The sequence below is a fragment of the Telopea speciosissima genome, chromosome 10 (genome assembly GCF_018873765.1).
Source record: "Telopea speciosissima isolate NSW1024214 ecotype Mountain lineage chromosome 10, Tspe_v1, whole genome shotgun sequence".
Lineage (NCBI taxonomy): Eukaryota > Viridiplantae > Streptophyta > Magnoliopsida > Proteales > Proteaceae > Telopea > Telopea speciosissima.
This window is the reverse complement of record NC_057925.1, coordinates 60,788,842-60,806,274: the sequence shown is the minus strand read 5'-3', so window position 1 is coordinate 60,806,274 and position 17,433 is coordinate 60,788,842. Positions and strand designations below refer to the sequence as shown.

Sequence of the window (17,433 nt, the reverse complement as noted above, 5' to 3'; positions counted from 1 at the left end):
TTTAGGTAGTGTTTAGATCCTGAGGCCATTTTGGTAATTTTTGTCAACGATTTTTACCTTTATTTCTTTGATTTTCTGATTAGATATATCCTTGCTTATTATGTTTAGATCATTTGATATATATATATATATATATATATATATATATATGAATGCCATGAGTCTTATAATATTTTTTGATAATTATCATGCTTGAATGTTATATGTGATGGCTTGAATGCGAATGGCACATCTGTAATTTTTAGCATGTATATGAGATGTTCCCAGCATGTTAATTTAGGATTTTTCTCTTTGTTTATGCCATGTCTATGCTATATTTACTTTAAATTCCAGTATACTAACTAGGGGTGCAAGTTTGGCCCTGTCGGCCTGAACCCGCCCTGAGCCCGAACAGGGCCTGGGCTGAGATACCTGGCCCTGAGGGCGGGTTAGGGCTAGAAATTTCTGGTCCTGAGTCAGGGTTGGGTCGGGCCAGGGTTGAGGCCTCGGGCTGAGCCCGACCTTGTTTTATGTTATACTATAAAATATATATTGATATACTATATATATTATAAACTTGAAATGTCACAAATATTTTGATATATAATATAGGGAAAAAGATCTCTGTCCGGGAGTGTGGCCTATGCCAGCACTCCCATGAGTCTATCTCTCTCCTCCCCATGTGAAAAGACACCTCTGCCCCCTTGTTTTAAGGAGGAGAGATATAGACACATGGGAGTGCTAGCGTAGGCCACACTCCCGGACAGAAAACTGCTTCCCTATAATATATTATATATGAAGATAATAAGTGATAATATATTTTATTATAGTGTTATTTTATGTAAAATTGATAATTTTCTTCCCGACCCAGCCCAACTTAGTCCAATCCTTGCATCCCTCCCTTCCCCTACTCCATGATCAGGGCCAATCAGTGTCAGCCCGGCCCGACCTTGAGGGAGGGTCAGGTTGGATTTTCTAGGCCCTGAGTTAGGGTCGGGTCGGGCCGTCTTGGGCCCAGCTAAGGGGACAAAGGGTTGGGTTGGGATTTTAAAAAGCCTGATCCACCCGACCCTGTTGCAGTAAGCTGAATCACGGTATGTCATCCTCCCTTTCTTCTTTGTGAGTGTGCAATGTTTGACATATTTCTTCTTCTTTGGCTCATACATAATACATTGACCTAGGCTAGAAGTCCAGTTTTTACCGGGTGGACTAGGGTGTCTAACACCTTCCCCTAACCGCAACCTGACACGAACCCTAACCTTTGGGTGAGATTAATTCGGATGGAGTCATTTTTGTTTATTTTTAACTTGGGTCCTAGACCCTAATATAGGTGGCGACTCCTCGTCAATTATAAACCTTAAACCCCTTTTCCAATCTAGAGGAGGGAGGGTTGCCCCAAAACCCTTTGTCCTCACAGCGGCAACTCCGCTGGGTATGTAAATGTCAAACTTCATCATACCCATGCTTTGTGTTTGTTTGGGCCTTTTATGTCAAACATGTTTGCTAGGAATTGTATGTACTAATGTGCACCATGCATATACATTTTTACACACTCATTTCACGGATGCATGACAAACCACGTGAACTAGTGATGGCACCGGAGTGCAGACTCACGGGGGCCCCATGGCAAATTCACACCCTCTAGTCCAATACTTTCGGGTATATAAAAGGGCGCACCGACGTACTGTTTAACCGCCATTGTGCAGACCGGACGTTAGGTATATCCAATGCTCCTTGCTATATAGTAGGTGAACCTTATGTCCTATTTCAGAATTTTTCATGCATCATATAAGAACATAGAAATCATACACCTATGATTTACACAACTAATGGTAATTGATACTTTGGACTACCCATGAGAATTAGGGAGTTTAATTTAATTGAACATTGTTTGTACATCATGCTTGTCTGAACCCATCTTAGCTATGACATCGTGGGCTAGAGTAGGTCGTAGCCTAAACCTAGCAAGTCCGTTATCCTTTTAGGCACCATTTCACGACCCACTGAAAGTCACCCATCACGGGCGTGGAGCCGTGACGGTCAAAGATTAGTTAGAATCACAAAACCTTCATTAGTAAGATCCTCATCATCTACAACACCTTCAGTTATGAGTACCAATGAGGAATCATCCAAAAACATGGACCATCTTCGGTCCGAAATGTCTGATCTGAAAAGAATCGTAGAAGACTTGAGTCTCGCAATTAAGGGCTTGTTACCATAGGCGGTTTCACAACAATCTTCGGTCCGAACTACCTGAGGAACTCGCGGGTGTGATTCTGGAAGATCCGACAATTAGATTTTGAGGATCCTTATATCAATGGACATAATTTTGAATTCTCTAATTAATGATGCAAAGATATACCATAAATTTTGCCAAGAGCACAGTTAGATCTGTGCCCCAGTGCAAGCGGGCCCGTAAAATTAGTGTTTGGTATAAAAGTGGCCAACCAGTATCGGATACGCACCAAATTTTAGGGCATGCTTTAATATCATGCAAATTTGTTATCCAGAGATTTTCAGTCCATTCCGAAAGTGTTTGAGCATTAAAGTGACTTTAAAGGCAAAATGGTCATTTTTTGATAAAAGAATCCCTGAAAGCCATGTGGGGTTCAATCCGCTGGTAGCAAGTGAGGGTGCATAATAGAGTGACAAAATCCAGTGTCTATACCTATCGCTATTGCTTCTGATACAACCAGCTCTAGGACTGCCGCCTAGCAACCCAGATATTGGTTCTCAGTTTTATAGCAATTACCCATATAAGCAACTTCATCTATAAAACTCTGAAGCTCCATCAATGATTCAGCCTACCAAGTGTCTCAGTGATGTAGGACAAAACATGAAGAAAAAAAGGCCAAAGAACAGTGTCACGGCCCCTTATTTTGCCTTGGTGAGAATATTATTAGAAGATTCTGTGGGGCCCAAGATCAGATTGCATGGTGCTTTATGGGGATTTAGGAGTTCAGTTTAGTTTCTAATTTCAGATTTAGAAAGTAGGCTTAAGTTTCTATATTTAATTAGACTTAGTTTCTATTTTAAATCTTGCAACTTAAGAGTTTCTATTTTAGTTTCATTACTTGTAACCCAAGTCTCAGCCTTATAAGGGACTTTCTAATTTTTAGTTTCTCTTTTGGAGCTCAATCCTTGGGCCTATATATATTGTAACCTGCCAATAGAGGCACCCCACGATTTTTAGTAGATGAATGAAATTGCTTTTGAGCACAGAAATTCTCCTTGTCAAGTTGAATGACAATGTAAGGGCTGAAGGAGCCTGGCTGAGAGAGCCTAATCCACCTATCCCCCTACCTTCTATTTTCCTCTGTTCTCTATCTTCTCTTCCTTTCCATTGATCTCTTTGTGCTGCTGTGTTACTGTGGCTACTTCAACCATTGTGAAGACCATCAGAAGGCTGCTGCTGCTGTTTCCCCAGTGCCCAAAGTATTGTTGCTGTTGCTGCTGCTATTGTGACCAATCGAGTGAAGGCTACTGCTGAACCTGCAAATTGATTTGTTGCTGCAACAGTGCAACTTCTGAATTCCATAACTCCACAAGCCCCCATCAGAACCTGCTGGGTTTTGGAGCATAACATCACACCATCAACCCCTTTATGTGATCCCAATGTTGGCCCATTCTATTGGCTAGATTGTTCCATATCCCAAAACCTTCTATTTTCATTCCATCATCATAACTTCACACCTGTCCATCAGAACCTCACCAAACTTGCACCAAAGCCTTCCATCAATAGGCCCTACACTCGATCCAAACTTGAGCCCCCAACTGGTGGTTGGTTTGGCCTGCAGAATTTTAGCTTCTAATTTGGTGTTGCCACCTTATCTTCCTACTCAACCATGAGAATCAATTGAAACTTTCAGCAGTGCTTCTCCTCCATACAAGTTCCGATCGATCCAAGTTTGGTTACATTCTCATGACTGGTTTGGGTAGATTTACTAAACCTTCTAATTCTGCCTTTGTTTCTAATTTGGTTTGTGGATATTATTTGGGGCTAAATTAACCCTAATTTAGTCTAACATTACTCAGCTACGACATTCTAGTTAAAACCTACCCGGGGGTGGGGAAGGTGTTTTATGGACAAACAAAATTAGGACCTTCAGGGGCGGGGGACAATAGTGAAAAAGGAAATTCAAATGTTTAGTACTTGAAACACCAAAGCAGTTCTCAAGTTTAATGTTATTATTACCAGCAACGTATTATGTTGATATGGTTTTTTTTTTTTTTTTTGGGGGGGGGGGGGAGTGTGGTTGTGGTTTCAAGTATCCAGGCATTGATGGTTAGAGCAATCACATCACTAATATATGTTTCTGCATTTAAGGGAACAATTTTATCTTGTAGACGTTCTCTCAATGTTGATGGGTTATCCAATGAAAATGCAAGATGAACATATATTACACGAGCCAGACAGCAATGTAGCTTACATTTTTAGACGCTATAATTAGTTCACATGCCTGATTTGTATTTATTTATTCTGGAAAGAGTTTTTTGCTCAACAAAAAGAATCACATAATGAAATAAGTTCCAAATATACGACCATCACCACTCAAATTTTTGAGCAACGTAATTCATTTGCCAAAAATATAATATAATACCTGATCTAGCTGTTGTACTAGCTCCGAAGTATTTGGAGACTTAGGTGCAGCTTTAACAAGTGCAGAATAATAAACCTTGCGATTTATCCGTTTCGACTTATCCTTGCTAGTTTCTTCAACTTCATCAATGTAAGCTACACGCAGAGATGGATATCTGCCATATGAAAATACATACAATCATTTACTGTAATAAGAAATACAGTGATAACATATTAATTTGGAACACATACGTTGTCATAAGTCTTAGAATGTCCTGTGCACGAGCATTGCCAGACCGCTTATCAATTCCATATTTTTGGCAGGAAACCACAAATGTAAATTTCATATCAGCTACAGCTTGACACTGCATAAATAACGACCTTTCACTCTGTGAGTGTTCCTCAGAATTCACGGCCTTATAGCCTTCCAACAAATCTGAAAAAAGGCAATCATCAAGATACAAATAGGGAAGTTACCAAATATTGTATCATAAACTGGCATATAATCAAGTATTCTATAATAATCCAGAGTAACGAGTACCTTCTTCTTTAGCCATATCAAGGAAGGCCTGAAGTTCCAAAGCTTTCCGGTAATACATCATGCCTCTTACTAAAATTGGAAAAAATTCATCAATGAATTATATAAACCCAAAATGAGCACTCCAAAGTAAGTTTATTCAGTTTTATGACTCTGGGGACTCAGGGAGAGGGGTGGGGGTTGGGGGGGGGGGGGGGCGGAATGCATGTGCATGTGAACTCCAAATCTCATACCAGTTCTAGTCAAAGTTTGCCCTCTATACGATGCCCAAAGACAAATTTCTTCTTTTAGGTCTGGATTCTGTCTGACAGCTTCATCCAGGTCCTCAGGTCTTTTCACCCCAAAACGCTCAAGAAAGTTTGTCCATTCGTCTAGAGACCCAATACAGTCATTACACAAAAAGAAAATTTTCATCAAAATGCAGTGTATTCATACTTTATGCCCAGCACAAACCTGGAAATATTTTCTGCCAGTAGAAAAGGATGGAAACACCATCTTCATTCAGTTCAAGGTCATGTGTCGAAAAAAGAACCTTCTCCATATAGTAAGGAGTCAAAACACTACAATAAAAATAATATGTCAAGCAACATGTATGGCATAAAAATTCAGCGAAAATAAGCTCAGATCTTTAAAGACCACCGTGAAATATGGTCGGTAAAACAAAGATTGGATGCAAAGACAGAAGCATGCTGTCAAACACATGCCCATGCCCTATAATACACTAAAATCCTGATAATGGATGAAAAGCTGGCAGAGTTCCCAGAATTTCTCTTGCGAAAAGTAACTGGACTAGTGAGTTGGGTTGGCTTTACAAAAGTGCAGTGGATTGAACACTTTTTTTTTTGGGGGGGGGGGGGGTTGGGGGTGGGTGTTTGAAACCGAAATATATTAAGAAGAAGAAAGGAATATACAGAGACACCCCAAAGGAGAACAAGGAGAGGAAGATCCAACTCCAAAACAATGAGAAAATACAGACTAATCAGAGGAGCCGAATGTGAAGACCCCAAGTAGAAACAATATGCCGGTTCTTGAAACAATCATGGTCAGCAACATGTAGGTTGTTGACTCTGATTTTGATCTAGAAGTCTATAGAGCTCAAAATCTGATTAAAGATACGAGAGGAAGAAGTCCAAAGGTGCAAATTCCTTTCCCACTATATGTGATATACCAAAGCACTGAAAGCAATCTTGACAACCCTCGCACAGATGGAGTTGCCCTTAAATTCCTTAATTATCCATCTCCATTCACCTTCAAAGGAAGGAAAAGAATAATGGGAGGGAAAGCACTTCTGGAACATCCCTTTCCAGATCCTCAAGGAGAGAGGGCATCCAAAAAATAAGTGATCAGTGTTTTCCAAAGCATTCCAACAAAGGCAGCAGTTTGGGGTGCAAATATTTCTATGGAAAGAAACTCCTAAGTTGGGGGGGGGGGGGGACAAGTCAAAGTTGGAATTTAGGTAGTGAATGTAGTAAGAAGGAAGAAGATGAGAGAAGAAGAGAGAAGGAGGAGAAGAAGAAGAAGACAGAGAAATGGAGAGGAAGAGAGTTCGGTGGAATGTGTTGGGAGAGTATCTCAACTCTCCCATATATTCATTCAAATAACTTAGACGCCAAAATTACATTCATGCCCCCCATGCTAATATAAGATAGCTAAGGGAGGTAAAAGGAAAAAGAAAAGAAAAGAAACACATTACATCAACTTATAACACAATGGGCATGTGCCTAAAATACCCTTAATAATTCTAACACTCCCCCTCAAGCTGGAGAGTAAATGTCATACATTCCCAGATTGCACAGAAGGGTACTGAACTGATGAGGGATAAGATCTTCGGTGAAGATGTCTTCTAACTGGTCACCAGTCCTTACAAAAGGAGTGCATATCTAGCCGGAGTCAATCTTCTCTTTGATGAAGTGCCTGTTGACCTCAATATGTTTTGTTTTGTCATGTTGCACAGGATTGTGGGCTATACTTATAGCAGCCTTGTTATCACAATAAAGTCTCATAGGTTCTCCAGTATCGAACCCCAACTCTTGGACTAGCCTCTTCAACCATAGGAGTTCACAAACTCCATGAGCCATAGCCCTAAACTCAGCCTTTGCACTATATCTGACCACCACAAGTTGCTTCTTACTCCTCCAAGTGACTAAATTATCACCCACAAATGTAAAATAACTTGATGTAGATTATCTGTCTGAAACTGAACCAGCCCAATCCACATTAGTGTAACCTTCAATTCTCAAATGGTTGTGTTTGGCATATAGGAGGTCTTTTCTTGGGCAGAACTTCAAGTACCTGAGGATCCAGTATACAATATCCAAGTGCCCACTTTTGAGAGCATGCATAAACTGACTCACCACCCCAATTGCGTAGGTGATATTTGGGCGAGTCAGAGAGATAAATCAACTTTCCTACAAGTCTTTGGTGTTTCCCTGCATTAATCAGTAAAGGTCCACAATCTTCCCCTAATTTGTGATTTTGATCAATAGGAGAGTTTGCTGGCTCACAACCTAGTATTCCTGTCACTTTCAGTAAGTCTAGCACAAACTTCCTCTGGCAAATGTTTATTCCCTTCTTAGACTTTGGCACTTCAATTCCCAAGAAATATTTCAAAGGTCCGAGATCTTTAATCTCAAATTGTTGGGCCAAATAGGACTTCAATCTCACCGTAATATCATTCACATAGACAATGAGGGCTGTGATAGTGTCATTACCTCGTCGGCTAAACAGAGTGTGGTCAGCTTGGCTTTGAGAATACACATTTTTCAAAATTTCCTGTCTAAACCTCTCAAACCATGCCTTGGGAGATTGCTTGAGACCATACAATGCCTTTTTTAAGAGAGATACTTTCCCTTCAGCAGAAAGAAAGTTGAAGCCTAGTAGAGTTTGCATGTATACTTCCTCTTTTAAATCACCATGGAGGAAAGCATTCTTCACATCCAGCTGATACAAAGGCCAATCCCTATTAGACGCCAGAGATAAGAGGACTCTTATCGAACTGTGTTTAGCCGCAGGAGCAAAGTCTTAGCATGACACCTCATGGGGTCATGGAAATCTTATCTCCAGCTGTGCATTACCATCTATATTTCCTTGTATTTATCCTTTCTATCCTTGTATTTATTTGTTTCCTTGTATATAGGAATAGTTATAGGATTAGATTGATTTTATCTCTAGTATATATTACACTCCATAGATCAATGGAAATACACAACCGAGATTGCTATTGCAACTCAAATTAATTTTCTTATCATGGTATCATTCGTCCAGGATTCTTGATCGATTCTGGTAATTTTTCATGGCTACTGCCGGTGCTTCGGATTCCTCCACTATGCCGGCTTTGGCCCCCTTGCCAATGTCTTCTCCTTATTTTCTCCATTCGAGTGATCAACCTGGATCCCCCGATTGGTGAACTACACGCACCCAATCCAAGAAGACTGGGTCCGATTCCTCTAGTGCCTCTGGGTCTCTTCCCCGCCATGTTGCTGCCACTACCACTGTTGCCGTTCCCTCTTCCGCTCCATCTCTCACGGCGGATCAGATTCAGCAGCTTCTTAGCCTAATCCCTTCTGGTAATCATCCATTGGTTAATCTTGGTGGTAAGCATTTCTGTTTCACTACATCTAGCACTTGGATTTTGGACTCTGGTGCTACAGATCATATTGTTTTTGATAAATCTTTATTTTCAACCATACATATTGCTTCCAATTCTTCTCCTATTTCTTTACCTAATGGTTCTACCGTCCCTGTTACCCATTATGGTTGTGTGAATTTATTTCTTGATATTATTCTTGATCATGTCTTACATGTCCCTGCCTTTTGTTTTAATCTACTCTCTATTTCTAAACTCACAACTACTTCCAATTGTTCTGTAATTTTTTCTGCTGCTTCTTGTAATTTTTTCTGCTGCTTCTTGTGTTATCCAGGACCAACAATCGAAGAGGATTATTGCGACGGGTAAGCGCCATGGAGGGCTCTACTTTCTCCAGTCACCACCATCTTCCCCTTTTGTTTAGGCTGCTTCACCTGGTGCTCACTTTGATCTCTGGCATTGGCATCTGGGCCATTCTAGCACCGCCACTGCAGTTCCCTTGAACCTGTTAAATTCTGATATTACTTTTTCCAATAAGTGCACTTGCACCATTTGCCCTTTGGCTAAACAAGTTAGATTGCCTTTTTCTTTAAGTACAATTACAACTTCTTCTTGTTTTGATTTAGTTCATTTGGACGTGTGGGGACCCTATCGCACTACTTCTTTATCTGGTGCTCGTTTTTTTCTTACTATTGTTGATGATTATTCTCGCAGAACTTGGGTCTATTTGATGTCTTCTAAATCTGATGTGAATGCTCTCATTTTGCATTTTTTTACTATGGTTGAAACACAATTTCATTCACATATTAAGTGTCTCAGGTCTGATAATGGCAATGAATTTTTTAATCAACCTACCATTTCTTTTTTGGCCTCCAAGGGTGTTATTCATCAATCAAGTTGTGTTTCCACCCCTCAACAAAATGGGGTCGTGGAATGCAAACATCGCCATTTACTTGACATTGCCCGGGCATTACGGTTTCAATCCCATTTGCCCATCCATTTTTGGGGAGAATGCATTCTCACTGCGGCTTATTTAATCAACCGCCTCCCCACCCGTGTGCTCCAAAACAAAATCCCGTTTGAAATTTTGCATGGGAAACCTCCCATCCTTTCCCACCTCCGTGTTTTTGGGTGTTTGTGTTTTGGGAAAAATAATTCCGTTCAACACAAGTTTGATAAGCGAGCGTCTCCAGGTGTTTTTATGGGTTACCCACACGGCCAGAAAGGCTATCGCATTTATGACTTAGTCTCCAAGAAGCTATATGTTTCACGTGATGTATCCTTCCACAAACATGTTTTTCCTTTTTCCCTTTCACAACACCCCATTCCGGGTTCTCCGGTTCTTCCCCTCCCATTGACCCAACCCGATTCCGAGCCTCCTCCATTTCACCCCCTGAACCCGCTCTTCCAGAGCCGGTTCCCAATAACCCCCTTGAACCCGTTACCCCACCTACCTCTACTCCTACCGAAACTCCTTTACCCGTTTCCCCACCGCCCCCTCCTATTGAAGTCCCTCTTCGACGCTCCTTACGTACTCACCAACCTCCACGTCGATTGGAGGACTATGAGTGTTTGCTTACCTTGTCTCAACAATCCTCGCCGAACGTTGATTCAGGTACACTTTATCCTCTTTCTGCATTTTTGAATTATTCCAGATTTAACCCTCCCCATTTAGCTTTTCTTACCTCCTTAACCAGTGATACAGAACCATCTACCTTTACTGAGGCTATGCGGCACCAAGCCTGGCGTGATGCAATGAAATCAGAAATTGAGGCACTGACTCGGAATCAAACTTGGTCTATTGTCCCTTTACCTACTGGCAAGAAGGCTATTGGATCCAAGTGGGTTTATCAAATAAAGAGAAATTCCAATGGATCGGTTGAGCGCTACAAAGCGCGGGGCTACACACAGGTCGAAGGCATCGACTTTCATGACACCTTTGCACCGGTGGCCAAGTTAGTCACTGTGCGTGTTCTTTTAGCAATTGCCATTGTTCGTGGTTGGTCCCTTCAACAAATGGACGTTCATAATGCCTTTCTTCAGGGTGACCTTGATGAAGAAGTTTATATGTTGCCCCCTCCGGGTTATCGACGAAAGGGGGAGACCTTAGTTTACCGCCTACATAAATCACTTTATGGGCTCAAGTAGGCCTCTCGTCAATGGTACTCTAAATTCTCCACTGCCCTCTGCGATTTCGGATTTCGTCACTCTGAGTCCGACCATTCCTTATTTTATCTCCATTGTGGTGCGGCTTCGGTGTTCATCATCCTCTATGTTGATGATTTGGTTATTACAGGGTCAGAAATCAGCCTGATTGAGGAAGTCAAGGCTATGTTACATGCCCGTTTTCACATTAAAGATCTTGGCACCCTCAAGTACTTTCTTGGCATTGAGGTTGCCCGTTCAGCCAATGGCCTTACCCACAATCAACGCAAATATACACTTGACATTTTGAAAGATTGCGGCCTTTTTGGTACCCGCCCTATGGATACTCCCATGGAACAGAATTTAAAGCTTGACAATGAGTTGGGTACTCTTCTTTCCGATCCATCCTCTTATCGGCGATTGGTGGGTCGTTTGATCTATTTAACAGTTACCCGCCCCGATATCACCCATGCCGTGAACATCCTGAGTCAGTTCATGCATCAACCCCGGCAGACCCATCTTGATACCACCCATCGGTTCTTCGTTACCTGAAGGCTACTATTGGGCAAGGTATTCACTTCTCTTGTAATTCTACACTTGAGTTACGCGCATATTGCGACTCTGACTGGGCTAGCTGCCCCATGACTCGGCGCTCCACCACTGGCTATTGCATTTTTTTGGGCGACAGTTTAATCTCATGGAAGACCAAGAAGCAACACACCATCTCTCGATCTTCAGCCAAGGCACAATATCGAGCCATGGCAGTGGCTACTTGTGAGCTTACTTGGCTGAGTTATGTTCTCCACGATCTGGGTATCCCACCCACGGCACCTGTGCCTTTATGTTGTGAAAACCAAGCAGCTCTACACATTGCGGCCAACCCCGTCTTCCATGAGCGTACCAAACACATAGAAATTGACTGCCACCTTGTTCGTGAGAAACTCCAACAAGGTCTCATCAAGCCCATGAAGATTACCGCCAGCACACAATTGGCAGATTTATTTACGAAACCGTTTGGCCGCAATCAGTTTCGTCTTCTATTATCCAAGTTGGGTGTTCGGAATCTCCACGCTCCAACTTGAGGGGGAGTCTTAGCATGACACCTCATGGGGTCATAGAAATCTTATCTCCAACTGTGCATTACCATCTATATCTCCTTGTATTTATCCTTTCTATCCTTGTATTTATTTGTTTCCTTGAATATAGGAATAGTTAGAGGATTAGATTGATTTTATCTCTTGTATATATTACACTCCATAGATCAATGGAATACACAACCGAGATTGCTATTGCAACTCAAATTAATTGTCTTCTTATCACAAAGGTTTCTTGGTAGTCAATGCCATAGGCCCATAGACCCAACTGTACCCTTTGGCCACCAACTTCGCCTTATATCTCTCCACAGTACCATCTGATCTATACTTTATTGTATACATCCATCTGCATCCAACTGGAATTTTACCCTTGGGAAGGTCAACCAGTTTCCAAGTACAGTTTTTCTCATGTGCCATAATTTCCTCAAACATTGCTTGCTTCCATTTTGAGTCAGTCATGACCTCAGTGACATTCTTGGGAATGGAAGAAGAGGAAAGAGCAGCAGTGAAGGCAATACCTGTAGGAGAGATAGCATCATAGGAAACAAACTGGCTATGGGGTTAGTGCAAACTCTCTTTCCCTTGCGAATAGCAATGGGAAGATCTAAGTCTGAAGGAAAGGAAGGAGGGTTACCTGATTGAGGCGGGTAGATCTCAGGATGTGGATCCAAAGAGGACTCTTGGCAGGTCTTCTTTCCCTTCCTTTGGTACACAATGAACTCCTTTTCATTACCAGAACCAGCACCTGAATCAACAATCTCCACCTCTTTTTGTTTCCCAATATTAAGCATAGATGGAGAGATAGGTAAGGGAGGAATGGTAGGGGTGACATTAGTGAGCTCTTCACTCTATTCTCCTCCTGGAGAGGAAGCTAATGGGAATAAAAGAAAGGGATAGATTCACAGAAGGTGGCATCTTTAGAGAGAAACCGCTGGTGAGAAGAAGGGTGGTAACATTTATAGCCTTTGGTAGAGGAGTAACCAAGAAAAATACACTTGAGTGCTTAGGGATCAAGTTTAGTTCGAGCATACTTGTTGACATGGACATAACAGACACAACCAAACACTTTGGGGGGGGGGGGGGGAAGAGAGAAGGCAGGAACCTAAGGAGACAATGTCTCCAAAGGGGATTTAGAACCAAGGAGTTTAGTGGGCATGCGATTTATAAGGCAACAACAAGAAGGGCATCCGACCAAAAAGCCTTAAGGACATGCATGCCAAATAGTAGACTCCTAGTGACTTCTAACAAGTGACGATTTTTCCGCTCAGCTACCCCATTTTATTGGGGTGTGTCAACACAAGCACGCTGATGGATAATGCCATTATCAGTGAAATTTTTTTAGAATTCACCATACATGTATTCCCCCCCCCTTTATCAGAAAATGAAAAATCTTAACTCTAGTATCAAACTGAGTATAAATCAGTTAATAGAAGTTCTTGAAGGTATCATATACATCACTTTTATGTTTAAGCAAAAAAGTCCAATTGGACCGAGAATAATCATCAACAAAGGAAACAAAGTAATGATAACCAAATAAGGTAGTGGGAGAGTGTCCCCAAACATCAGAAAACACAATGTAAAAAGTGTAACCTGCAATAATAAAGAAGAGAAGAGAAGAAGGAAGAAGAGTGCTGCAGCACAGCTTTAGAATCTCATTAATATCTCACTGAAATAAAGAGAGAACATATAAAGGAGGGTTGGGGGCAAACAAGGAAAAAACCAAAAAAGGAGACTACTTGGGATTCTCGGGATTAGCTCCAGACGCTAATCCTGAGACCTCTTTTTAGTCTCCTACTCTTAACACTCCCCCCTCAAGCTGGAGCATATATGTTTATCATGCCTAGCTTGTTATAAATATAATCAATTCGCCCGTAACCCAAAGGTTTGGTAAACACATCAACTAATTGTTCACCAGTTTGAACATGACTTGGAATAATGAAGCCACTCTGCATCTTCTCACAAACAAAATGGCAGTCTATCTCAATATGCTTCGTCCTCTCATGAAGACGGGATTGGAAGCAATATGAACAGCTGCTTGATTATCGCACCACAGCTGCATAGGAATCGGAGGATCAAATCCCAACTCCAACAATAACTGTTGTATCCACATCAGCTCACATGTCAAATGTGCCATGGCCCTATACTCTGACTCAGCACTAGATCTGGCCACGACAGTCTACATCTTGTTCTTCTAAGACACAAGATTTCCTCCAACAAATGTATGATATCCTGTAGTGGATCTCTTGTCAACTGGAAACCCTGCCCAATCTGCATCTGAAAAACCTTCAATTTTAGTATAACCATGATCTCGATATATTATTCCTCTACCTGGAGCTTTCTTGAGATACCGTAGAATCCGGACAGCAGCATCCCAATGAGAAGTCCGAGGAGATGAAAGAAACTGGCTCACAACGATAACTGGAAAAGCAATATCAGGTCGGGTAACTGTTAAGTAATTTAACTTACCCACCAACCTATATCATTCTGAATCAAGTATGTCTCCCTCTTCAGCAGTGAGTTTCACATTATGATCCATAGGAGAGTCACTTGGCTTGGACCCAAGCATACCTGTCTCAGTGAGTAAGTCCAACACATACTTCCGCTGTGAGAGAAAAATGCCCTTCTGAGATTGAGCAACTTCAATGCCCAAGAAATACTTTAACTTCCCTAAATCCTTGGTCTGAAATTTCTGCTGGAGATGTAACTTCAACTCCCCTATTCCAGATGAGTCATCTCCAGTAATAATAATATCATCTACAGACATTATCAGAAGAATCCTTCCTGCACTTGACTGTCTGTGGAAAGAGGAGTGATCACTCCCACATCTAGATAGACCAAACTCAAGAACCACTTCCATGAAGCGTCCAAACCAAGCACAAGGAGATTGTTTGAGTCCATACAATGATTTCTTCAAGCGACACACCATACCAGAAGACTCCCCCTGAGCAACAAACCCAGGAGGTTGCTCCATATATACCTCCTCCTGTAGAGTGCCATGGAGAAACGCAGTTTTGACATCTAGCTGAAACAAAGGCTCTGAGCGACCCTCCGTCAACCCTCGACAGTTCATAGCCACCACCCATCACCGTGATAGCAGAGACTCTGACGCAAGCTTATGCAGCAGCCGCCCTTCCTTCTCCTCATCCGGTATCGGCCGTACCGCCTTCTCCATTCCAGTCAACGACCGTTCCTGCCGAGAAGGTTAGGTTAATGGAGGGAGAGGTCGAGAATCTCGCGATTTCAACTAATGCTTTGCGTCCTACACATAGTTAGCAAGTACGGGAACGGCAATAAAATGGAGTATTACGGTACGCGTTTTAAACGAAATTAAACGGCGAACGGTACAGTCAAACAAACGGTAAAAAAAAAGGAGAACGGCAAACGGACGGTACGGATTTTAAACATATAGTTTTCCAACAAACGGAACAAAAAAACGGCTGTATACTAATATAAATTGAGAGATATTACTTGAATACATGCACCTAATGTTCAAAAAACACTAACAAGGCAGATGGATAAGAGAACAAATAATAGTATGTGTTTCTTCTATGTAAATTAATTACAGCTAGAACAGAGTTGCAAAAGTTGCAAGGAACATAGCAAAGATTCTTCGAGGAAGGAGCAAAATCCATGGCTGTTTTTCCTTCTCAATATTCAATTCTGAGAGAGACGAAAGAGAGATAGAGAGTCCGAGAGAGAGAGAGAGAGAGAGGGGAATATAGATAGAAGAATGATTGCACAGATGCGTTTACTTTTTTTTTTTTGGTAAAAAGTGAAAAATTACTACTTCATCTACTTTCAATACTACTTCATCATCGCTGCAATATTTCACAGATGCGTTTACAGTTCCAAATATATCACATTCACACACACAGATACGACAAGGGAAGAAGAGTTTAAGAAGTTTTTTAATGGAGCTTTACAATGAAACTCAAATGGGGCCAGGGGACATGGAGTATTATAATAATAAAGCTTTTTTTTAATGGGGCAGATTTACACATACCTTTTGAAGAAGAAGACAAGGCTTGTCCAAGAGGTCTCCAATGAAGGCAAACGAACAGCAAACTGCAAAACACTATAGGTTAAGGTGTGCAAGAGCAAGCCAAGCGTCACAAGCTCTGGCGGGTTTGGTTGAAAGTTGAAAGTTGAAACGGCAAAGGGAATGGGAATGGAATAGAAACGGCAAAGAGAAGAATAGGGTTTACTGTTTACACGGATTTTGTGGATTTTTTAATGAATAAGATTCAAAATTCAAATACCTATTTTACCCTTAAAAAACGGATACTTGTTTAATACGGGCGTTTAAAACGTGTTTAAAATAGATTGTTTAGCCGTACGCGTTTTTCCCATATTGTTGAGAAGCATACGGGAAAACGCGTTTTAAACGGTAACAAACGGCAACCGCGTTTTTGCTAACAGAGGTCCTGCAAGTACAGATAGGTATAAATCGATTCCCTTTCGTGCTTCTGTATCTTTATTTTCTCTTTAATTTCTGTCTGCTAAGTTCTTTTTGAATCTTTATGTCTCTGTTGGAGTAATTAATGCTTGATCCATTAGTTGTTATATTGAATTTTCATTTTCATTTGTTAATTTAAGGAGAAATCTTATTCTTCCTCAAGGCTTTGAGAGGAATGTCTCATCTCAGATTTCCCATCCAGAGAGATTATTGCCGTTGCTCAATTATTTATTTATTAGTTCTTCTGTTTTTATTTGTTAAATTGTTCATATAAATTTGGTATTATTGCCGTTGCTCATAGTTGTATTTCGTCTCCTCTGCAAATGAATGCCGCAAATTCCTTCTTTCTCATATTCTCCATCCTCTCTATTAACAGGAACTGCGGACAACGCCCAATAGCCATTTTAGGTACGCATAGAACGAGATGGAGTTGGAGAAGGATGTTCAGAAGTTTCATACTATCGTTGAGGAGATCTCTAATGGGATTTTGCTGGTGCAGATGGCTTTGAAGGAGAAGGAGATGGAGTTGGAGATAAAGGTTAGGGAGAATCACAGGAATTGTGAGGAGAATGAAGAGTTGAAGAACAGTATCCATGCATGATTCTGTTTCTCTGTATTAGCAGAAACAATTTTTTTATCAGGTTTATCATACAGCATTTGTTGGTACAGAATTACTCCAAAAATCCAAAAACAGAAAAAATCAATTCTGACTCGAACAATTTTTTCAAACCAAATGGTTGCCATACAAATCCTTTCAGAACCAGCACGTGGCCTCCTATGTTTCTGCCACCTACACTGCCACTCATGCATGTTATGTTGTTGATGATATCAGCCATTACATCACTATTCACTTAGCCCCTTTATATATATATATATATATCATAATATACCATATATCATATATAATTATATACCATATAAACACTATTCGCTTAGTATATGATTATATATATGAAACACTATAGACTTAATACCTTACTATACATATACACCTTAGCATATAATACTACAAAAATTTCTTATAATACGTCATACAAATAACAATAAAATAATATG

At 41.0% G+C, this 17,433-nt stretch overlaps 1 protein-coding gene across 1 annotated transcript in view; it reads right to left on the bottom strand.

Annotated features, from left to right (window-relative positions):
• LOC122643845 (callose synthase 3-like) overlaps nt 1-17,433 on the bottom strand; it is a 108,703-nt gene that overhangs the window by 8,463 nt on the left and 82,807 nt on the right. The window contains exons 29-33 of the mRNA XM_043837420.1: nt 5,550-5,656; nt 5,330-5,467; nt 5,100-5,168; nt 4,811-4,994; nt 4,581-4,734 (exon numbers count right to left, since the gene is read on the bottom strand). Coding sequence (XP_043693355.1) covers nt 4,581-4,734; nt 4,811-4,994; nt 5,100-5,168; nt 5,330-5,467; nt 5,550-5,656 — 652 coding nt within the window. The remainder of the gene's footprint in view (nt 1-4,580; nt 4,735-4,810; nt 4,995-5,099; nt 5,169-5,329; nt 5,468-5,549; nt 5,657-17,433) is intronic.